Below are 20519 nucleotides of genomic sequence, written 5' to 3'. Positions count from 1 at the left end.
CAATTTGCACATTATTACTATTCTAAGATGACCGCCCTGCTCGGCAAGAAAGTTCAGATTGTTTGGGATGATATATTGGTCTGCCACAGCTAATCAAGTGTTCTACCTTCGAATGTGATGGTGGTGGAAAACGCAGCATCAATGATCTGCAACAGCGGTGGTGTTGGCCGGTACGGCCGAGACGACAGAATTAGATGTATTGATTTATTGTTTTCTTTTTATCTTTAATTTAATTATTTAATTAATTTTATTTATTTGTATTACAAAATATTATTCGAAAAATAAATAGATTTTGTTATTATTTTTAAATTTAATTTATATGTACATTTGATTTTATTTTTTAATTGTATATTTTATAATTAAATTACGGCATATAAAAGCATTAAAATGTATGGTCACAAAGTAGCGTTTTGTTACATATTTTTTGTAACAGTGAGATACAAAATTGGTACGCTGTATTTGTTACAAATTACGACTGTCTGAGACAATTTGGTTAGTAAGTAATCATGACACTATTACGACGCTTTCGTTCTGTCACTAAATGTAACAAATTGGTTACCGAATATATTTGTCACAAAACTTGTGACATTTTTGTTACGTAAAAAAATTTGTGACGACGGTATTGTAACCATTAACATTTGGTCACTAATTTGTCACAATATCATTATTGTGACAAAAATACTTTTATTGTGACCAATTTTTTTGTCACAATATGTTAATTTTTTTGTAGTGAATCTACAAAATATGTCATTCCAAATATTTCTCTTTATAATTTCATTTATGATAATAATGTGAAATCTATTTCTAACCAATTTAGTCATACCATTTTCACCACAAGAAAACATGTTATTTTCATTAATATAAGTTTTTCCTATTATAAAAGTTATTTTAAATCTTAATATTTTAACAATATATTTATTTGCATTCGAAATTATTATTACTAATATTTAAATTATTCTAATCTATATACCTATTTTTATTTTATAATATTATGTTTGATAAATAAACAATATTTATGTACTAACATTTTTATACGTTAGTTTTCAGTAAGAAAATATTTTTATACAGAACTAAATTATTAATCCTATTAAAAAAAAGGATCTAGACGGGTTTGAAATTTAAAAAGAATCGGTCAAAAAGAGACGAGTTTAAATAAGAGAGATTTATCTATTTTAACTCATGATAAAAAAAATATCTATTTTAACATTTGTGACTAAGTGACATAGACATTTTTTGGTTTATCACAACGTAAAAATCCCGCGCTTTAAAAGCGCGGATCAAAATCTAGTTAGTATTATTACTTCTCCTTTTTGTTTTATTCAAACCATCATTTTATTTTGTTTCAAACTATCATTTTATTTAGATTTCATATGTTTAGTTTAATTTTTTATTAACAAAATATTGACAACAACCTTTTCTATTTAATTTTGGAAAATTATCACAATACTTACAGGTATATTCTAATTTTTGTTTGTTTTGTTAACTTTCTGGATAACTATAAATCATTTGCGTATCAAATTTCTAGGAAAATTAATGCTGTAGAAGTTCAAAAATCTATAAATAATCTATGTATTAATGGTTTATTATGAACATATATTTTCATTCTTTACTAGTTAAATATTATATGAGATTCCATGCAAATTTTGATATTTTCCTGTTATGTAGTTTTCTTATAAGGAATTGCTTTCACAAAAAAAAAAAAAGAATTGCTAACATGTATCAAAATCTAAATGTATTCATACAAAAGTCAATATCTTATTATAATTACCAAAGTAACTTGTCTCACATAGATACGAAGAGCTTACAGTCAAAACTTCAAGATACACTACCTAAAACGTCAGCCTCAATATTACTCCAGCCTCCACCTATATAAGTAGCTTAACTATCAAGACCTCAAAAACAACATCTCACACTTTCTTCAAACAAATAATAATAACTAGAATTTGGTTGAAAAGGTCGCTAAGCTTACAAAACATGAGGTTCACAGAAGTAGTATGCATCGCGTTTATGATAGTCCTTGTGTCGGCTTTAGCTCCGACCAAAGCATACTTGGAAGAGAAAGTGGCATGCATCCCGACAGAACTTATGACATGCATACCAGCATTACAAACTGGAAGTCAACCGTCCGCTGAATGCTGCGGAAAACTGAAAGAACAAGAGTCGTGTTTGTGTGGTTACATACAAAACCCATTGTTTTCTCAGTATGTTACATCTGAAAATGCTCACAAAGTTTTAGCGACTTGTGGTATCCCTTATCCTACTTGTTAAAATTTCAAATTTCAAAATCCTATGTAACAATGTGTCATGGTTTACCGCCATTGATTAAATAATCAAATAAAATATCATTTTTTCTTGTAATATAATCAAATATAATATCATTTTTCTAGTATAGATCGTTTTAAATAAAAAATGTCAAAAGGGACATGCATGGATGCTAAACCAAACCCATCATGCGGATGGTATGGTTTTGAAGTTTAAATCCGTTAATAGGCGAGGTTGTGAGTTAGTCTATGATAGATTGTGTTTACCCATTGCCTCCATCTACGCTTAACTATCAACCCCCCTTTTTTTGAACAACAACTATCAACACCTCAAAAACAACATCTCAAAACATTCTTCAAACAAATAATAATAACTAGAATTAGTTTGAGAAAGTCGCAAAGTTTACAAATCATGAAGTTCACAGGAGTAGTATGCACCGCGTTTGTGATAGTCCTTGTGTCGGCCTCTGACCAAAGCAATACGTCTTAGAAGAGAAAGTGGCAAGCAACCCGACAGAACTTACACCATGCATACCAGCAGGACAAACCGGAAGTCAACCGTCTGCTGAATGCTGCGGAAAACTGAAAGAACAAGAGTCGTGTTTGTGTAAATACATAAATAAACGATTGTTTCCTCCGTATGTTTCATCCGCAAATGTTCAAAAGGTCTTAGCGGCTTGTGGTATACCGTATCCTATATATACAAATTAACATCAGATGTAACAATGTGGCATGGTTTACCCATTGATTAAATTAATAGTCGATATAATATTATTTTTATAATATAGTTCGTTTTAAATAGAAAAGTTAAACGGACATGCATGCATACTAAACCAAACCTACGAACCTATCCCATCATGAGGATGGTATGGGTATAGGATTTTGAATCCGTTGGTAGGCAGGGCTTGTGAGTTAGTACACGATAGATTGTACGAATTTGTCAACTTGTAAATGTTTTATTTATTTCAATAAAGAAACCTTAAAAGCTGAACAAAGAGAACAAGAACCGGTCCAGGAACAACACATGAATAAAAGCAAAGAGATACTTCCGTGAATCACAAGCAAAGAGAAACCTTAATACGAAGAAAAAAACGATTAATGATAAAGCTGGTCTTTGCTCTCTCGTTGCCTTCTTCATTTGGAAGGAGGGGAAAAAAATGGCGTCCGAAGTTCTCTTAGAATGGAAAGACTCCTCCACCTCTCGATCAACCTTACCATTACTGAGAAAAAGTTAAAGGAGTAAAACCTTACCATCACCTAGAGAGACTGGTCCTGAAACAAATAAAACATATATAAACTGAGAAAAAGTTTGAATCCAACCTTATAACAAACCAATCTTTACAGTTATAGTGTTATACTATCGTGGTTTTTAACCGGAGACTTCAACGAAATCACTGACAACAGTGAAAAATCATGAGGTCCGGAGAGAGCAGAAGGAACATTCTGCGCATTTAGATCCTTTCTCTCACAAAATGATCTTTTCAATATTAAACATTATGGGAATTTCCTATCTTGGAGAGGGAACAGGAACTCACATGTGGTACAATGCCGTTTGGATAGAGCAATTAGCAACAGTGAGTGGATAGACAAATTCCCGTCGTGTCGATGCCAATACGTACCTTATGTTCGAAGGTTCTGATCATCGTCCCCTCATATCTTTCCTGGATACAACAAGGAAAAAAGGAAAGAAGATTTTTAGATTCGACAGAAGGCTAAGAGACAATGCTGAGATCAAAACACTTATCCAACAAGTTTGGGAGTCAAACCCGTATCTTGATGTTGAGGACCGTCTAGGCCTTTGTCGAAGAGAAATCTGTAAGTGGAGCAAAGCGTTCCAGGAAAATAGCAGAAAAACCTTGGTTCTCCTCCGAGATCAACTAGATGCTGCGATGACAAGCCCCATTCCGAACAATCATCTGATACATCAACTTAATATGAGTTTGCTACAAACCTATATAAAGGAAGAGGAGTATTGGAAACAAAGAAGCAAACAGTTATGGTTAACTCTGGGAGACTCCAATACGGGCTATTTCCATGCTACTACTAAGGCAAGGAAAGCAAAGAACAGAATGACCGTAATAGAAGATGACATGGAGGTACCTCATTTTGAGGAAGAACAAATCGCAAAGGTTATTTGTCAGTTCTATAACCAGCTCTTCATCTCCTCTGATTACGATGGGCTTCATACGATCGAGGAAGCTCTATCTCCATGTGTGTCACCTGAAATTAATGAAGAACTCATTAAGGATTCCACACCATCAGAGATAAGAGAAGCAATCTTCACAATCCACCCTGATAAAGCACCTGGACCTGACGGTTTCTCAGCCAGTTTCTTCCAAGCAAATTGGGAAGTTGTAGGACCTGAGGTAGTGCGTGAAATCCAACTCTTCTTTGCTTCAGGACAGCTCAGACCTTCACAAAACGTGACACATGTTAGACTAATTCCAAAAATCATTGGGGCAAAGAGAGTCTCTGATTACAGGCCAATAGCGCTATGCAACGTGTTCTTCAAGATAATCTCTAAGCTACTTGCTCTAAGGTTGAAATCAGTTCTACACTTGATCATATCGGAGAACCAGTCAGCTTTTATCCCATGAAGGGCTATCTCAGACAATGTTCTAATAACGCATGAGGTACTTCACTATTTGAAAACATCACAAGCAACAAAGAGATGCACAATGGCCATCAAAACAGACATGTCTAAAGCCTACGACAGAGTAGAATGGCGGTTCATCTCACAAGTACTGAAGAGGTTAGGGTTTCACGACAAATGGATCACTCTGATCATGCAATGCGTGACCACTGTATCCTATTCCTATCTAATTAACGACTCTGCTTATGGTTCTGTGATACCTAAGAGGAGAATTCGACAGGGAGATCCACTCTCCTCATACCTATTTATCCTATGTGGCCAAGTTCTTTCAGGATTATGTCAGAAAGGAGAGAGAGAAGGTACCTTGCAAGGAGTGAGAGTGGCGAGGAACTGTCCAAGAGTAAATCATTTACTCTTTGCAGACGAAACCATGTTCTTCTGTCAAACGTCAAAATCATGCTACACGAAGCTGAAAACCATCCTCTGGGAGTATGAGAAAGCCTCTGGACAGATGATCAATGCAGCTAAATCCTCGATCACCTTCTCTTCTAAAACTCCAGAGGAAATAAAGAGGAATGTCAAAGACCACTTAGGCATTAACAACGAAGGAGGCTCAGGTAAATACTTGGGGTTACCTGAACACTTTGGGAGGAAAAAGAAAGATCTCTTCACTAGCCTTGTTGATAGAATAAGGCAACGAGCACAAAGCTTATCCACGAGACGTCTCTCCAAAGCCGGAAAATTGACAATGCTGAAAGCAGTCCTTACTGCTGTTCCAACTTACTCCATGTCGTGTTTCGAGCTACTTGTCAGTCTATGTAAAAGAATCCAATCAGTCCTTACAAGATTTTGGTGGGATTCTCCCGATGGAAGTAGAAAAATGTGCTGGGTGGCTTGGGAAACCCTAACAAAACCAAAAGCAGGAGGTGGACTTGGCCTAAGGGACATACAACTATTCAATCAGGCATTACTAGCTAAACAGGCTTGGAGAATCCTAACCAAACCAGATAGTCTCTTGGCCCGCATTCTCCTAGGGAAATATTGTCACAAAAAACACTTCTTAGATGCTATGGTTCCAGCTACATGCTCTCATGGTTGGAGAAGCATCTTACATGGAAGGGACCTTCTAAAGGAGAACCTAGGGAAAGCTATAGGAAATGGGCAGACAACAAAACTCTGGAAAGATTCATGGATTTCTACAAAGAAACACATCAAACCATACGGGCCCATTCCGAAAGAAGCACTTGACCTGACAGTCTCTGATCTATTGACAACGGAAATGACCTGGAATAAAAGAAGGATCGAAGAACTCCTACCTCATGTTGCAATGGAGATACAACTGCTACAACCGAGCCTCTCCAAAACGGAAGATATATACATTTGGCAGCCTCTCCCTTCAGGTACATACTCAACGAGATCAGGATACTATGTGGCCTCGATGAGGAAGAACGATCAAAGACTACCAAACCAAGGACCTTTTGATTGGATAAAGGATGTCTGGTCCGCACCCTGCTCACCAAAGATGAGGATATTCATTTGGTCAGTGATCCAGAGAGCATTACCCTTTGGAGAACAATTACAACAAAGAGGAATCCGAGATGATGCGTTGTGCCATAAATGCAAAGGGATTGAATCAGCGATGCATACCTTCTTTCACTGTCCTTTCGCACAAAAGGCATGGAACATGATCCCTCTCAAACATGTAGTTCACCTAGCTACAGGGAGCAGCTTCCGAGACGCAATTGTGGCTTTTCGACAAGCAATCTGTCTCCCACCAACAGGAGTGTCAAATAACATCCTTCCATGGATCTGCTGGGCAATTTGGACGGCTCGAAACCTTGCAATCTTTGAGAACAGAACATTATCACCTATGGAAGTAGCAGCCAAAGGAATCAGGTTAGCTCGAGAATGGAATATGGCACAAGACAAAGATAAAGCTACAAACAACACTCTACCTCGCCTTCACAGGACACCGCGTGCTCCGATAGTGCCAGCGAAGCTAACGATCGGCAAATCAGATGCGGCTTTTGACAGTAGATTATATCGAGCAGGATTCGCATGGAATTTCACAGATTCAGCAGGAAGTATGATCAATCAAGGATCCAGGACTCAGGACTTCGTCGGATCTCCGTTAATAGCTGAAGCCCTCGCCCTTCGCTCTGCAATCCTCTCAGCGGTGAACAGTGAGTTTAAACACCTCAAGATGTTCTCTGACAATTCAACGCTCGTTCGAGCCATCAACAACGACACGCAGGTATCAGAAATCTTTGGTATCGTTAAGAATATCCAACAGATGACCTCTGCTTTCGTCGAGATATCGTTTTCTCATCTCCCTCGTTTACAAAACATTGATGCCGATCTTCTGGCAAAAAAGACTCTCCGTTTATCTCTGTAATGGACCCGTTAACGGGCTGACTTGGGCCTGAGGCCAGCTTCTTCTTATATTTAATGAAACGTGTCACAAAAAAAAAGTGTTATACTATCGTCTGTTATACCTCTTTGTCGGGGTCCACAAAAATACACTCAAAAGTCTGAAAAGAGAAGTTAAAGGAGTAAAAATAGAAGACATAAAAGAAAGGAAACGAATGAACCGGAGGCCTTACCGGGTATTTAACAACATGGTGGAAGGAGCTAAGTCTTCTTCAGGAATCATATGGAACACATTTCAATATCTTCAAAGAATCTCACTCATGGATTTTATTTTTAGCAGTGAGTTTCAAATTCCCATCTTTCCGGACCGTTTCACAAACATAGCGAAAGTATTCTACCTGACGTAAAAAATTGTTGTGAAATGATCAATCAAAGTATCACATAGAATGATAAAAAACTATACAAATAATATCTATTTGTTTACATAATCATTGTTAGAGTCAGTTCATATTTTTTTCCTTGTGGACAAATTCGTATTATTACTTTTCCTTGTTTTTGTTTTGTTTTGCACTATCATTTTATTTAGATTTCATATGTTTAATTTAATTTTCTATTTACAAAATATTGACAACTGTTTTTATATTTAATTTTGGAAAATTATCACAATAGTGACAGGTATACTCTACTTTTTGTTTGTTTTGTTAACTTTCTGGATAACTATAAATTATTTGCATATTAAATTTCTAGTCACAATAGTTATAGATATATTCTACTTTTTGTTTGTTTTGTTAACTTTCTGGATAACTACAAATCATTTGCATATCAATTTTTTAGGGAAATTAGTGCTGTAAATTTTCAAAAAACCTATAGATAATCTATGCATTGATGGTTTATTATGAACATATATTTTCATTCTTTACTAGTTAAATATTATATGAGATTCCTTGCAAATTTTGATATTTTCCTATTAAGTAGTTTTCTTTTATAGAATTGCTTTGACCAAAAAAAAAAGAATTGCTAACATGTATCAAGATCTGGATGTATGGATATACATATCTTATAATAATTACCAAAGTAACATATCTTACATAGATACGAAAAGCTTACAGTCAAAACTTCAAGATACTCTACCTCAAAACGTCAGCCTCTTACAAATATTACTCCAACATCCATCTATATAATAGCTTGACTATCAAAACCTCAAAATCAACTTCTCAAACATTTCTCAGAAAAAAAACTAGAACTAAGGTTGAAGAGTCGCCAAGCTTACAAAACATGTGTTGGAACCCAATAATCAACATGAAGTTCACAGGAGTAGTATGCATCGCATTTGTGATAGTCCTTCTGTCGGCTTTAGCTCCGACCAAAGCAGTCTTTGAAGAGAAAGTGGCATGCATCCCGACAGAACTTATGACATGCATACCAGCATTACAAACCGGAAGTCAACCGTCCGCTGAATGCTGCGGAAAACTGAAAGAACAAGAGTCGTGTTTGTGTGGTTACATACAAAATCCATTGTTTTCTCAGTATGTTACATCTGAAAATGCTCACAAAGTTTTAGCGACTTGTGGTATACCTTATCCTACTTGTTAAAATTTCAAATTTCAAAATCCTATGTAACAATCCGTCATGGTTTATCCATTGATATTAAATAATCAATATTTTCTTATAACAACCGTTTTAAATAAAAATGTCAAAGGGGACACATGCATGGATGCTAAACCAAACCTGTGAACCTATCCCATCATGAGGATGGTACAATATAATTTTGAATCCGTTAGTAGGCAGAGCTTGTGAGTTAGTACATGATAGATTGTTTTATTTATTTCAATAAAGAAACCTTAAAAGCTGAACAAAGAGAACAAGAACCGGTCCAGGAAAAACACAAGGAAGAAATGCAAAGCGAAAATACTTTCGTGACTCACAAGCAATGAGAAACCCCAATAAGAAAAAAACAACAACGATTAATGATAAAGCTGGTCTCTGTTCTCTCTTTGCCTTCTTCAGTTGGAAGGAGGGAAGAAAATGGCGTCCGAAGTTCTCTTAGAGCGGAAGGACTCCTCCACCTCTGGATCAACCTTAAACGCAGCTTGCAAAACCTCTGGGGACAATGCCTTCCAAACCGATGTCCTCCCAGCCAAATGTGTGAAGATCGGACTACAAAAACACAACCACAAATTTTTAGTTTCTTTCATTTTAATAAACTTCGAGAAATGAATAGAGTGTTCTTACTCGGGAGTAGTCACAATGGAGAACCAAGACATGCCTTCAGGATCAGCAATCTTTGAAACCACAAAGAACCTTGGAACAATGAAGAGAGAACCAGCTGTGATATGAGTCTCAAGAACTCTTTTCCCATCAGCACCAACCACCTGGACTCTTCCACTACCAGCAACAATGTAAGTCACTTGAAGAGCCGAGTCACAAGAGAAACCAGGAGAGCACATGGAATGTCCATCGATCTGAACAAGATCAGCACCAAACCCAACCTCCCCAACAAGAGGAAGGTTCTTGGTGTTCAAGACAACAACTCTCCCACCGTCCTTGATGTCTACATCAAGAGGAGCTTCCAAACAGTTCAGCACAAACCCATCACGGTCCTCCATCTTAGGTTGTGGCATTTTGAAACCGGCCTCCAGCTTCACAATGCCTTTACCAGTTTGAGAACTCACAAGTGTCTACACAGTATTCTCGTCCAAATCCCAAGCTCTCCCTACAAACTCAGTGGAGAAACCAGTGAAGATTCCGTTTGAACCGGTGAGGTAGATGTCAGTGAACTGTCCTGGTTTGTGAGCTTTGTGGGTTTCACCGAGGAAGAGGATAACAAGATCGGTTTCCTCGCTGTTGAACCACCATGTGACCACACCAAAGGGAAGAGCAATAGAGTCACCTTTCTTGATAGCGATCACCTTCTCCTCCTTCTCAGGGAGGACAATTCCAGCAGTTCCAGATCCTGAAACCAAATGACAAAAAGTAAAGTCACAACCCTTCAGTTCCTTGCACGCTACGTTATTAGATCAACAATTAAAACGTGATATATGAAGTAAGAAAAACTAGCACTACTTTATTTTGGCATACGGTAGTCATGATCTATTTGAGTATTATATAAGCACTACATTCACATTTTACCATTTACTGGAATCAAGAAACTGGATCTTAAATTTAGGGGTATAAATATTTTTTGTTAATTTTATTAAAAATATTTTTGGCAATTTAGCGGCTAAATGACGTATGTATAATAGGTTTTTAACATTTTGAGATCAAATCAAATGTTTTATCCAATTGTGAACGATCATTACATAATAAAGATAATGATAAATCCGATCATAATCATGAAAGTCCCTAAATAAAAAGGGATAAATCACTATAAAGTTGAAAAAAACTAGCTAGAAACATGAAAACATGGAAAGGACAAAACACTAAAAAAAAATTAAAACGTGAAACTCGATGTAAGCGATCAAACCTTGAAGAACGTAGGCAACCTTAGGGGAATCAGAGTAACGAGGAACAGCGAAACCCTGCTGCTCAAGAGCAAGCTTTGCTGCTCCAATGTTACCCTCTTTTAGCATCGGCAACTCTTCTGGACACCATGCATGGTAAGATCCTCCATCTCCTCCGTACACTTGCTTTGGCAGCTTTGGTGTAAGATCAAGCTCCATCGTTTCAGTTTCTCTCTGAAGAAAACGCAAAGATCGGTTAAGAGAAGAGGTGGTGAAGTGTGTACGTTTGATATGAGATGGGAATGAGATGCAACCCTTTTTATATACACGAGAGGTGGAATGGAGGAGGGTTTATCACACCGTTACAAAGGGGATTTGGCGATTTGATTTACTTTGGGATAACTATTGTAATTAATACTAGACCCTGACCCGCGCGCCAGCGCGGATATGAATTTTTGGTTTTTGGTTATTTATTTAACTAAATTATGTATTTGTAATATTTGATGTATTATATTCACCAAGTAAATAATTTTTTTGGCATCTTAAACCATCTATTTATGATGAATATTCGATATCATATACAAAATTGAACAAATAGACGTAATTAGAGGATTGTAGACGATATATAAAAACAATGGTTATTAATGTAAAATATGAAAAAATATTATATCATGACTTAGTATGGCATAAAATATTATAAATTAGTTATAAATATTTACAGAAAATAAAATGATTTTTAAACTTCTATGAAAAAATTAACATATAAAAAAAGGGTGACGAATTAGTCATCAAACTGTAAATAATTTCATAATTTTGTTAATAATAAATTATTTATAGTCTTTGTTTTTCGTCAAGATAATTATTAAATGTCCATAACATTAATATGTTAAAAGGCCATATTATGAAAGCCCATGTTGTAACCGTTTTTTTTCGGGAAGTGTAACAAAAAAAAATTATCTTTAACTCTTCGTTTTGTTTAAGTTCTGTGTCGATAAAAGATTAAAAAAAATTTCTCTATCTTTTTCAATGTTCAATTTGAAGCTTATTATGCGAAAATCATACGCAAATATAGGCAATTGGTTGAAATGTCTATATCTTTATATTCTTATAAATTTTAAATTTATTGTTTCCTCTTCTGCAAGCAAATCAATTACCGAAGTAATAGATCAATTGGTTGGAATCAAATATATTCTTATAAGTAGTGTAATTATGGTTACAGTTTCTATATTTAATAGGTACATTAAAGATACGACATTGAAGATATTATGTTTTGATTAATAGAAGATATTTGATTTTGAGTTTGTATTTATTGATTTGTTTTTTATAAAGCTTAGAAAATCAGTGGGATGATTGGTTGATTGATACATCCTATAAAGAAAACGAAAACTATAGGTGGTTTGACTATTGTACATCGATAGATGCATGATGTCAGTTGACTATATAAAACTTGAGCATGATCATTTCAAACTAAAGTATAGGTAGATTATATGCATTTGTTATATTGTAGTTAATATATTTTAAATATTACATAAGTCAAGTGATTCACGTTTTCGTAAAAATAAAATTAAAGTTCATTATTGGGTCATACTCGTCCGTAATAAGCTACGTTAAATATGATGTATTTTTAGGTTCATTTAATGACATTAAGTTTAAATTTCATTAAGGAAAACTCATTAATTTAACTGGAAAAGACAAACATTAAAATAGGTAGGTTCATTTAATGACATTAAGTTTAAATTTGATTAAAGAAAATTCATTAATTTAACTGGAAAATACAAGCAATAAAATAGATAGTTTAATTTAATTCTCAGTGGCATGGAAGTGTAAATAAGTTAGAAAATTTAGGGGTATTTTTTAATGGGTACTTCTTTTTTAATTATATAGATTTTAGTCAAAATTTGATCCATTTCTTTATGTCCACGGTCTTATGATTTATTTTGTTTCCATCTAATCATTATTGACATTGACTAATTCTATCGAATAGAGATGCTTTTTCATATATAAGTTTTTGTATATTAATTATTAATCCATTACTTTCTTCATTTTATACTAGTATACTAATAAATATCTACACAGCAGTGGCAATGTTTTGTAAACAAAAATAAAAAAATCACAGGCCCATGTAAAATGTGAAAAGAAAAATAAAAAAAGAGTGTGGCTGCTGGTATTCGAGCCCAGGTCTCCACTGCCACAACGTGGAATTCTTACCACTAAACTACAGCCACTTTGAGTGGCAACTAGCATCACACATGAAAAATTAACTGAAAATGTTAATCCCATTTACTTCACAGAACAAAAATTTACTGGTATATGTGAAATACTAGTTACTTCATAACGGTTGGTGTATCCGGCTTATTCTATTCCTCTCTGAATTTTTACAGGTAGAATTAGTTTTTGATGATAGTGAATCTGTTTATGTGGTGTATTATTATGTATAGAACCTATTTCCAGATAGATTTATTGAGAAGCATTTTTCAAACCAAGATAATTCGATATAGACACACAATGTAAGAAACATAGATTCAGAATCTCGAGTTGTGATGACTTGGTGAAAGCAAATGCAGATGTAGCAAAACTGAGAGTACATTCGAAACCAAAAAGTACACTGCACAAAATGAGTAACCAAGTGATAGTCTCTCCGCATCCGTCATTTAAGAGCTAAAGTAATGCCAATGACAATGAGAGACAATTAGGGAAAGCAGACCTCACTATCTTTCTACTTTTGTGGCGAGCAGCCCATGTTACTCACACGTCAATAATTAACAAAAATGTTGAAAAAGGTTGTAATAATGGTTTGAAAGCATATGCTTGTGAATATACTCCCTCCAGCGACCTACTTTTTTGGTCTATAAACTCTAAATGAAACGTCTCTCTCACTTGGCTTCTCTTTTGAGGTCGTACAGACCATCAATGGAAGATGCTCATCAAACCTTCCTCTCTCTCCATTATCTCCTACAAATCTCGATTGTGAACTCAACAACTTAAGCTCTCTCAATCACAATCTCTCAAACTCATAAGTTATGCAACAACCTTACATCTCCTTATATAGGAATTAGATATCTCCTAATCTCTATAAACTTAACATATTTCTATATTTCCTAATCTTTTCATGAACCATAACTCGGTAGGATTAGATCTTCAACTTATTTCTCAAGTTCCTTTTTTCTTCGAGCTTAATCCAATAGAAGATACTTCCGAGTGCTGGCTCTGGAGACGAGCTGATAATCCGGAGAGGAGAGAGTGATCAGTGGACCATTTTCGAATAAGGTGTGATCCATTTTTTATGGAAGAATATTAGCGTTAGTAAATTGGGCAACGATGTAACCTTTGGCAGTTCTTGTTTCTTGCTGTTCTTTAATAGTTTGTTATTTTCCAGGTTTTATTGATGAGAACAACAATGTCTGTGTTTAACTTTTGTCTCTTATTATATACACTAGAGATTTTACCGCGCTACGCGCAGTTTATTTGTTATAAAATTAATATTAAAAATATATATTATAAAATTTTATATTTATTTTTTTGGTGTTTATTATTTTGTAAATAAGTATTTATTATAAAAATGTGAAATCTGTAGGAGATTTCGTTCTGTTTAGATAATACAAAAATTACTTTGGATGGATTATGTGCAATATCATATGCATATATATTTGTGATTGATATTGTGTATAAATATGTAACCTTGCAATATTGTTGGTATAGCAAGAAGAAAAATTCATCAATTGGTGATGTCAGACATAAATTGACATTTATATAAACTTATTTGGTATAACAATGTAAATAAAGATGAAAAAGTCTAAAAGTATATATATAATAAACTGGAGGTAACAACTAAAAAAAATCTTTGTAATGTAATTTTTTTGATTCAAAAGTTTCCTTTCTATTCAATTTTGTTTTTAATAATTGTTAATTTTATTTATCCTAATTGTTAAACAAAGCCCTAATTTGATAAAAAAATAAGTTAGTTAAATAACTTGTTTTTAATGGAAAGTAAACACTAATATTAAAAATAAAATTTATAATTATATTTTAAAACTAAAAAATGATTTTGATATTTGCTTATATTTTAGACGATTTATATTATTTTATCAATATATACATATTTAATAAAATTTATTGATCTATGGTTTAACAACAGTCTATCCAGTGATCTGGTGACTATGAAAATAATCTGGTTTAGTGCCCAAGTTGAGTTTAAAATATTGACAGGATCCATAAATCATTTTCCTATTTTTCTTTATTTAAATAGTGTTTTAGTTTCTTATATTTATTAATTTTTGTATATATATATTCTTATAATTATTAGATGTCAATATATATATATATATATATACATCTTCTGATTTTAGCAACTTTTTACATGATATGCTACACCGTTTGATTATGTGATTTCTATTATTTGAGTGAGAAGAAAAAATTGTGTTGTTATGGCTTGTAACCGAATAAACCAGATCATTAGAAACCCATTCTAATATATTTAAAATTATTCAAAAAATTTTTTTATTGATGGATCATATAAACAACCAATTTTTAAGGCTTATTTTTTTAGTTCAGGGGGGTTTATTGGTGTCATATAAACAACCAACTTTTTATGTTTTATTTTATTTTTTAGCTTAATCTGAAAATTTCAGACTCTTTCAATGATTTATTGTTTTTATTTTGTGGTTATCTTGTGTTGATTAATTAATAGAGGTCAGGTTACACAAAGAATGAAGATCCCATAGATGAGTTTTAATCAAAAGGTGATATTAGTATTACCCATATCCTAAACAGAGAACTCTTTTCACCAAAATGGAAAGCCCGAAGGCATATATGTTTGCAGCTGACCCTGATTATAAACAAAGTGATATATTTCGAGTTTCCTTTTAACACTGGCGTATTTTCTATGAGTATAAGGAAAAATAACGTGATTAAAGGAATGATAAACAAAGCTTTAGTACGTGTGCGAGAGTTAAGAACTTCGTAAGTTATTTCTTACTACATTATATATGGTAATATCTGGCTCTTGATATAATCTTATGGAAATTTATCTTGCCTAGCAAGAAAAGATGAATACAAAAATTTGAGACTTGAAGTAAGAAAGCTACAAATGATCAAAAAAAGATCATATACCTCATTTGTTTCCTATGCTAGCTACTACAGATACAATATCTTCCTACATAAATTCCAATTCCTTTTCGCTAAAACTACTTTAGACAATATATATACCTCTCCTCTGAAATTAATACAATGTATGAACAATATATAAAGTCTCATCAATAAATGTCAAGCTCACATCATCCTCCCTGAATCTTCCAGCGCTACATATATGCTCAAATAGTTCACCTCCAGTAGCATATTCCATTACAATAGCGATATTCACTGGTGTCCAAAATCACCTGAAAAAGTCGAGTGAGGTGTGGCTATTGGTTAATAATCTCTGTTGCCACGTTTTCAAATGTGGTTCTTGCATTGCCTTCCTCTTCTTCTTGTTTCTTGGAGCTCATGGCCTGAGAAATGGATTGACCATGTATACAGCAAAGCTCCATAGAAAAAGGACACGCTGAGACAACCCTGTTGAGTTATAAGATTGTGAGTTTCAAATCAAATGACAGACTAATAATAAACGTAACACTTAATGGGCAATGGATGCAAAGTTGATGAGCAAGTGATGAAGTAATTTGATATTGATTGAAGCAATTGACTGTAATAGTTAAAGTAAAGGGTATAAACCTTCAGAATTATGCTTTATATCCGCCAAGACATGATTTCGCACAGAAGCATCAATTGCTTCAAATTCCATATCATCCGCCCACTGATGAATCTGATGTTATCTTGAACATGAAGCTGATGCACATGAGTCAGCCACCATTCCTGTCATATATTGCCACCTTAAGCATTTAAGTACTTTGTTTAAAAGAAACGTATTGTTAGATCAGGGAAGACAATCTTAATCGAAGCTTATTATGATGGGAAACTGAGATTTAAGACAAACAATAGAAGAAATCTCAAAACCATTTAGAAAATAAACATGTCCTAAGTTCAAGCTTTGAGATCGAAACCAAGATATTAATAGATACATTCTTAAGAGATCGTACGGGTGGTGTAAATGTAAGTGTTTGGAAATGAGAAAGTAAAAAGCTGTATGGTGCGATCAGACAGCATGTCTCATAACAGAGGTCATGAATATCGGTACATGAAATCCAAAGTATGAAACCTTGATTACTACTCTTCCACCAGAGATGTCTTCGCCTGTTACAAAAGATTTTATAAAAAAAATCGATACTTAATTCTACGTGTTAGAACAATAGAGTAGAAACTTTATGGAAAAGAAGAAAGCAGGAAGATGATATAAGGGAAGTTACATGCATGTCGAAACTGAGATTTTAAATATTGCGTCTTTACCACTCACAACAGGTTCAGGAGAGATCTTTACACCTTCTACCTTAACCGGAACCAACCTGATCCATCATGGTTTTGAAAAATTAAAATGTATATTATGAGAAGATAAAAATATGATTCCAGTCAAATTTAAATATATCATCAGAGTGTCATTAAACTTGATACAAAGAGAGGACAACAAAATCATACCCCTTTCGGAAATACACTTTTGCCAATGTCAAAAGGAAGTAAACTCTGAAAAGCATCTTGATCCTCAGTTTTACGCTCCGAGTAACAGCTTGCTATAATTCTTAAGAGGAGCAATCTACAAAATTGGTCGATCCAAATCATCTATGCAGCAGAACAAACAATTGCAGCAAGAGCTTCATAGTTCATAGTAAGATCTGAAGTTATATTGAAACCCTTGTTCAAGACTATCCCAAACTACGAATATATATTTTAAAGTTTCTTGAATTTTTTTGCCTCAAGAGTCAAGACCCATTAACGGTTCTGTAAAAAGAAATATACTTACATGTGTTGGTCATATTGATCCAATAGATGTAGTACAGTCTCTTCCTTGCTCTTGTAAACACGCATGCACTTCATGATCCTTCCGTGAACCTGAAACAGAGCAACGAAAGAAGAGCGTAAGAGATTATATAATGTAACTTCTAACGGATTGATGATATGATGGATTCTTACGTAAGGCATCACCAGCATTAGAAGTAGTAGGTTCTTGAGGTGTTTGTGATGTTACAGCATCATCATCTCTTTGGATATTACATAGACGTTGTTGCTCTTTCTCTCTTTTATCCCTGAACCACATCGGTAAGTGTTTGTGGCTGTATATTCTTGAAGCTTTACGTATCTTCCGATAAGTGTCGCAAGACTGATAGTAGGATCTGAACTATTCTGTGTACATTGCTTAACAACGATCCCTCACTACAAAATAAAAGTTTATAATCACTGAAACTATCAGTTCAAGTGGTCCAGAGACATATCCATATAGTCATACAAACCAAAGAAGAAGAAAAAAACTAACACAATTCATCGGGTCTTGTAGAGCAATTAAGTACATAAACTTGACACACAATATATAGATATATATAGAGCCAATAAGTGAAACTTACCTGCAAGAGTCAATCATTGTGTGTTATCAAACCATCGATAGCCATGTGTGTGATTGTCAAATGTAAATTAGGAAGAGAAAATCGAGGTGAGCCATGACGTAAAAGAAAGTAGAAAAGTACGAACTACAGAGAACTTGGTTTGGGGTAGTGAGGGTTCGTGGGTATGGCCCTAAATTTATACCAAGTGGTTGATAAATTCATGAAATATCTGGATTTGAAAGATGAAAAATTATCAGAGGTAAAACGAAACATTGAAAAAGATTTTAAAGATCATTGATTCAAAAGTGGCTCATGGTAAAAGGGGAGTCGGTGGGTGAGAAGAAATTGGGTTAAGGGCCAACTTATAATTTTTATAAAGCCCACCCGAAATCCATTTCTAATCCAGCGATGTTGACGTGGCAAAATCGAACTCACCCATTGGCTGATTTTTCATGCTGAGGTGGATAGGCTTAATGGAGCTCATATTCCCCTTTTAGTATTGTATATCTTTCCGCAAAATTGTTTTGGGCCATTGCTTTAGTTTTCTCTTCAGTAAAAAGGTTTCTTCATGTAACGAATTAATTAATAAACTCTGGATCCGCATGAGTGTACCAGATGTCTTAAACCGAATAGGGTAATGAAAGAATTATGAAAAATGGGAACATATTAACCACTTGCCCAAGTAAAGTATTCAATAAAACCACCTTACTAGGCATAAGCTGAGGTTACAGACATAACACTGTCGGTGTTCTTATAGAGTTTGTCATGATCAGTAAAAAGAACTGAGGTAAGCGAAGAGAGTGTGTACACAACATAGGAGGCTTTTTGGATAGAATAATTAAGGATAATGGAAGTACTTAAATGTAGTCCAAATGAATATATCAAGAACTATCCAACAAAATTACCACAAAAAATTCGAAAGACAGAAAGTTTCAAAGAAAATGATGACAAAAAGTTTAAAACGATGAAGTCTCTTTCCCCATATAGAAGTTTTCAATAGAAGAAACCGAGGACCTTGCCTCCGACATTCTTTCTCCTGGCTTCTTCATGGTCCATGATCCCAGCTGAAGTAGTCAACACAATGTACCCGAACTGCAATACAAAAGGTTTCAATCTATCCATCCAAAGACTCTTTAAATCTTGAGATATAAGTTGTACAAAAGGGATTCTATTACATGACATGGTAGCTAAGAAAAAAAGACAGAACCTGTCTGGAAGGAAGCAGACGAGCAGTCCAACCTTCAATCTCCTTAACACCAACATCAAAACGCGGGCTGATAACGCCACACTTGTTCAACCTCCCGTTCAACTCCACAACGATTTTGCCGGAACGATGGTCATCTACATACTCAAACTCACCAATGTAACCTGCCATTTGAATGTGATACAACCCCCTAAGAAACGTATCTCTCAAGGATTTTGGGGAAATGTATATAAATAAATAAAAAAACATACCGTGCTTCTGCATGACGATGAGAAACTTGATGATGACTTTTGAGGAGGGCCTGATCATGACCTGCCTCTTGCCACGCTTCTCGGCATTGAACATGCTCTTGAGAGCATCGTTGAGTACACTGATTCTCACCATTTTTTCTCTCCTTAAGCTCAAGCCCTATGCACATACAAAAATCCAGATCATGAACGATATAATCCACTGAAATGAACAAACAAATCCAAAAGTTCTAAGAGTTCACTAGAATCATCACACAAAGCTATGAGATACTAAATCACTCTGATGCGGGAATGGCAGATAACCAACAGTTCAGATCAATCAATATGAACGAGCTAGTAAACTATGACGAGTCAGAGATGTAGAACCTTCTTCGATTGGCAGCTCGGCGGGAGGCAGGTCGCTCAGTGACGGAGGAAAAAATGCAAAGAGACGGAGAAGAGGAAGAGACCCTAGGGTTTTCTTTACGAATTTTATACAACAGCTCAAAAGGATGTTTGTGGCCCAATGGGCTTCTTCTTCATGATCATTGCTTAAAAGTATTTTTAAACAAATGTTATAGGCCCAGTTCATTAACAATTTGGGCTTTCAAAAGCTTCTGTTTGAGTCAGCGGTTTTTGTTAATAAAGAATTTTTTTTTCCAGTGTGCGATCGCTTGCTTGCAGCAGGTGATTTCTCTCTCTCTGGTAAGTTAATCTTCAGACTCTTGTTCATCGATCCTTGATTGCGATTTTGTTGTGCGATGTATATCGCTCTCTCGATTCAGATCTAGAGTTAGGCTCATACTTGAATTATTATAGTCAGGTGAATCGAAAACTGATTCGATCGTTCCTTCATGCTTTTGTTTACGTGATGATGATGATGTTTCAGTTAGATATTGATTTTCGTTTCCTATTCAGAGGATTTATCACGTATATATTTAATTTAATTTATTTATAT

General features: G+C 34.6%; 3 protein-coding genes and 1 pseudogene across 3 annotated transcripts; 2 read left to right on the top strand and 2 right to left on the bottom strand.

Moving 5' to 3' along the window:
- The first annotated feature begins 4939 nt into the window (after positions 1-4939).
- LOC111212914 lies at positions 4940-7249 on the top strand. Its single transcript, XM_048765957.1, has one exon. It carries the CDS (start codon positions 4940-4942, stop codon positions 7247-7249), a length of 2310 nt encoding a protein of 769 aa, XP_048621914.1.
- A 1073-nt stretch (positions 7250-8322) lies between these two features.
- On the top strand, positions 8323-8896 carry LOC111198562 (non-specific lipid-transfer protein 2). Its single transcript, XM_022714549.2, has one exon. It carries the CDS (start codon positions 8500-8502, stop codon positions 8815-8817), a length of 318 nt encoding a protein of 105 aa, XP_022570270.1. The 5' UTR covers positions 8323-8499; the 3' UTR covers positions 8818-8896.
- Positions 8897-9162: 266 nt separating this feature from the next.
- On the bottom strand, positions 9163-11179 carry LOC111212911 (annotated as a pseudogene).
- A 7756-nt stretch (positions 11180-18935) lies between these two features.
- On the bottom strand, positions 18936-20026 carry LOC111212910 (40S ribosomal protein S15a). The gene is made up of 4 exons (XM_022714550.2): positions 19949-20026; positions 19586-19742; positions 19338-19498; positions 18936-19222 (listed from the first exon to the last, which is right to left on the bottom strand). The coding sequence occupies exons 2-4, from the start codon at positions 19716-19718 to the stop codon at positions 19124-19126; spliced, it is 393 nt and encodes a 130-aa protein (XP_022570271.1). The 5' UTR covers positions 19719-19742; positions 19949-20026; the 3' UTR covers positions 18936-19123.
- Positions 20027-20519: the final 493 nt, after the last annotated feature.

Source organism: Brassica napus, chromosome C8 (genome assembly GCF_020379485.1).
Source record: "Brassica napus cultivar Da-Ae chromosome C8, Da-Ae, whole genome shotgun sequence".
NCBI classification, from domain to species: domain Eukaryota; kingdom Viridiplantae; phylum Streptophyta; class Magnoliopsida; order Brassicales; family Brassicaceae; genus Brassica; species Brassica napus.
This window is presented reverse-complemented; position numbering and strand designations above follow the sequence as displayed.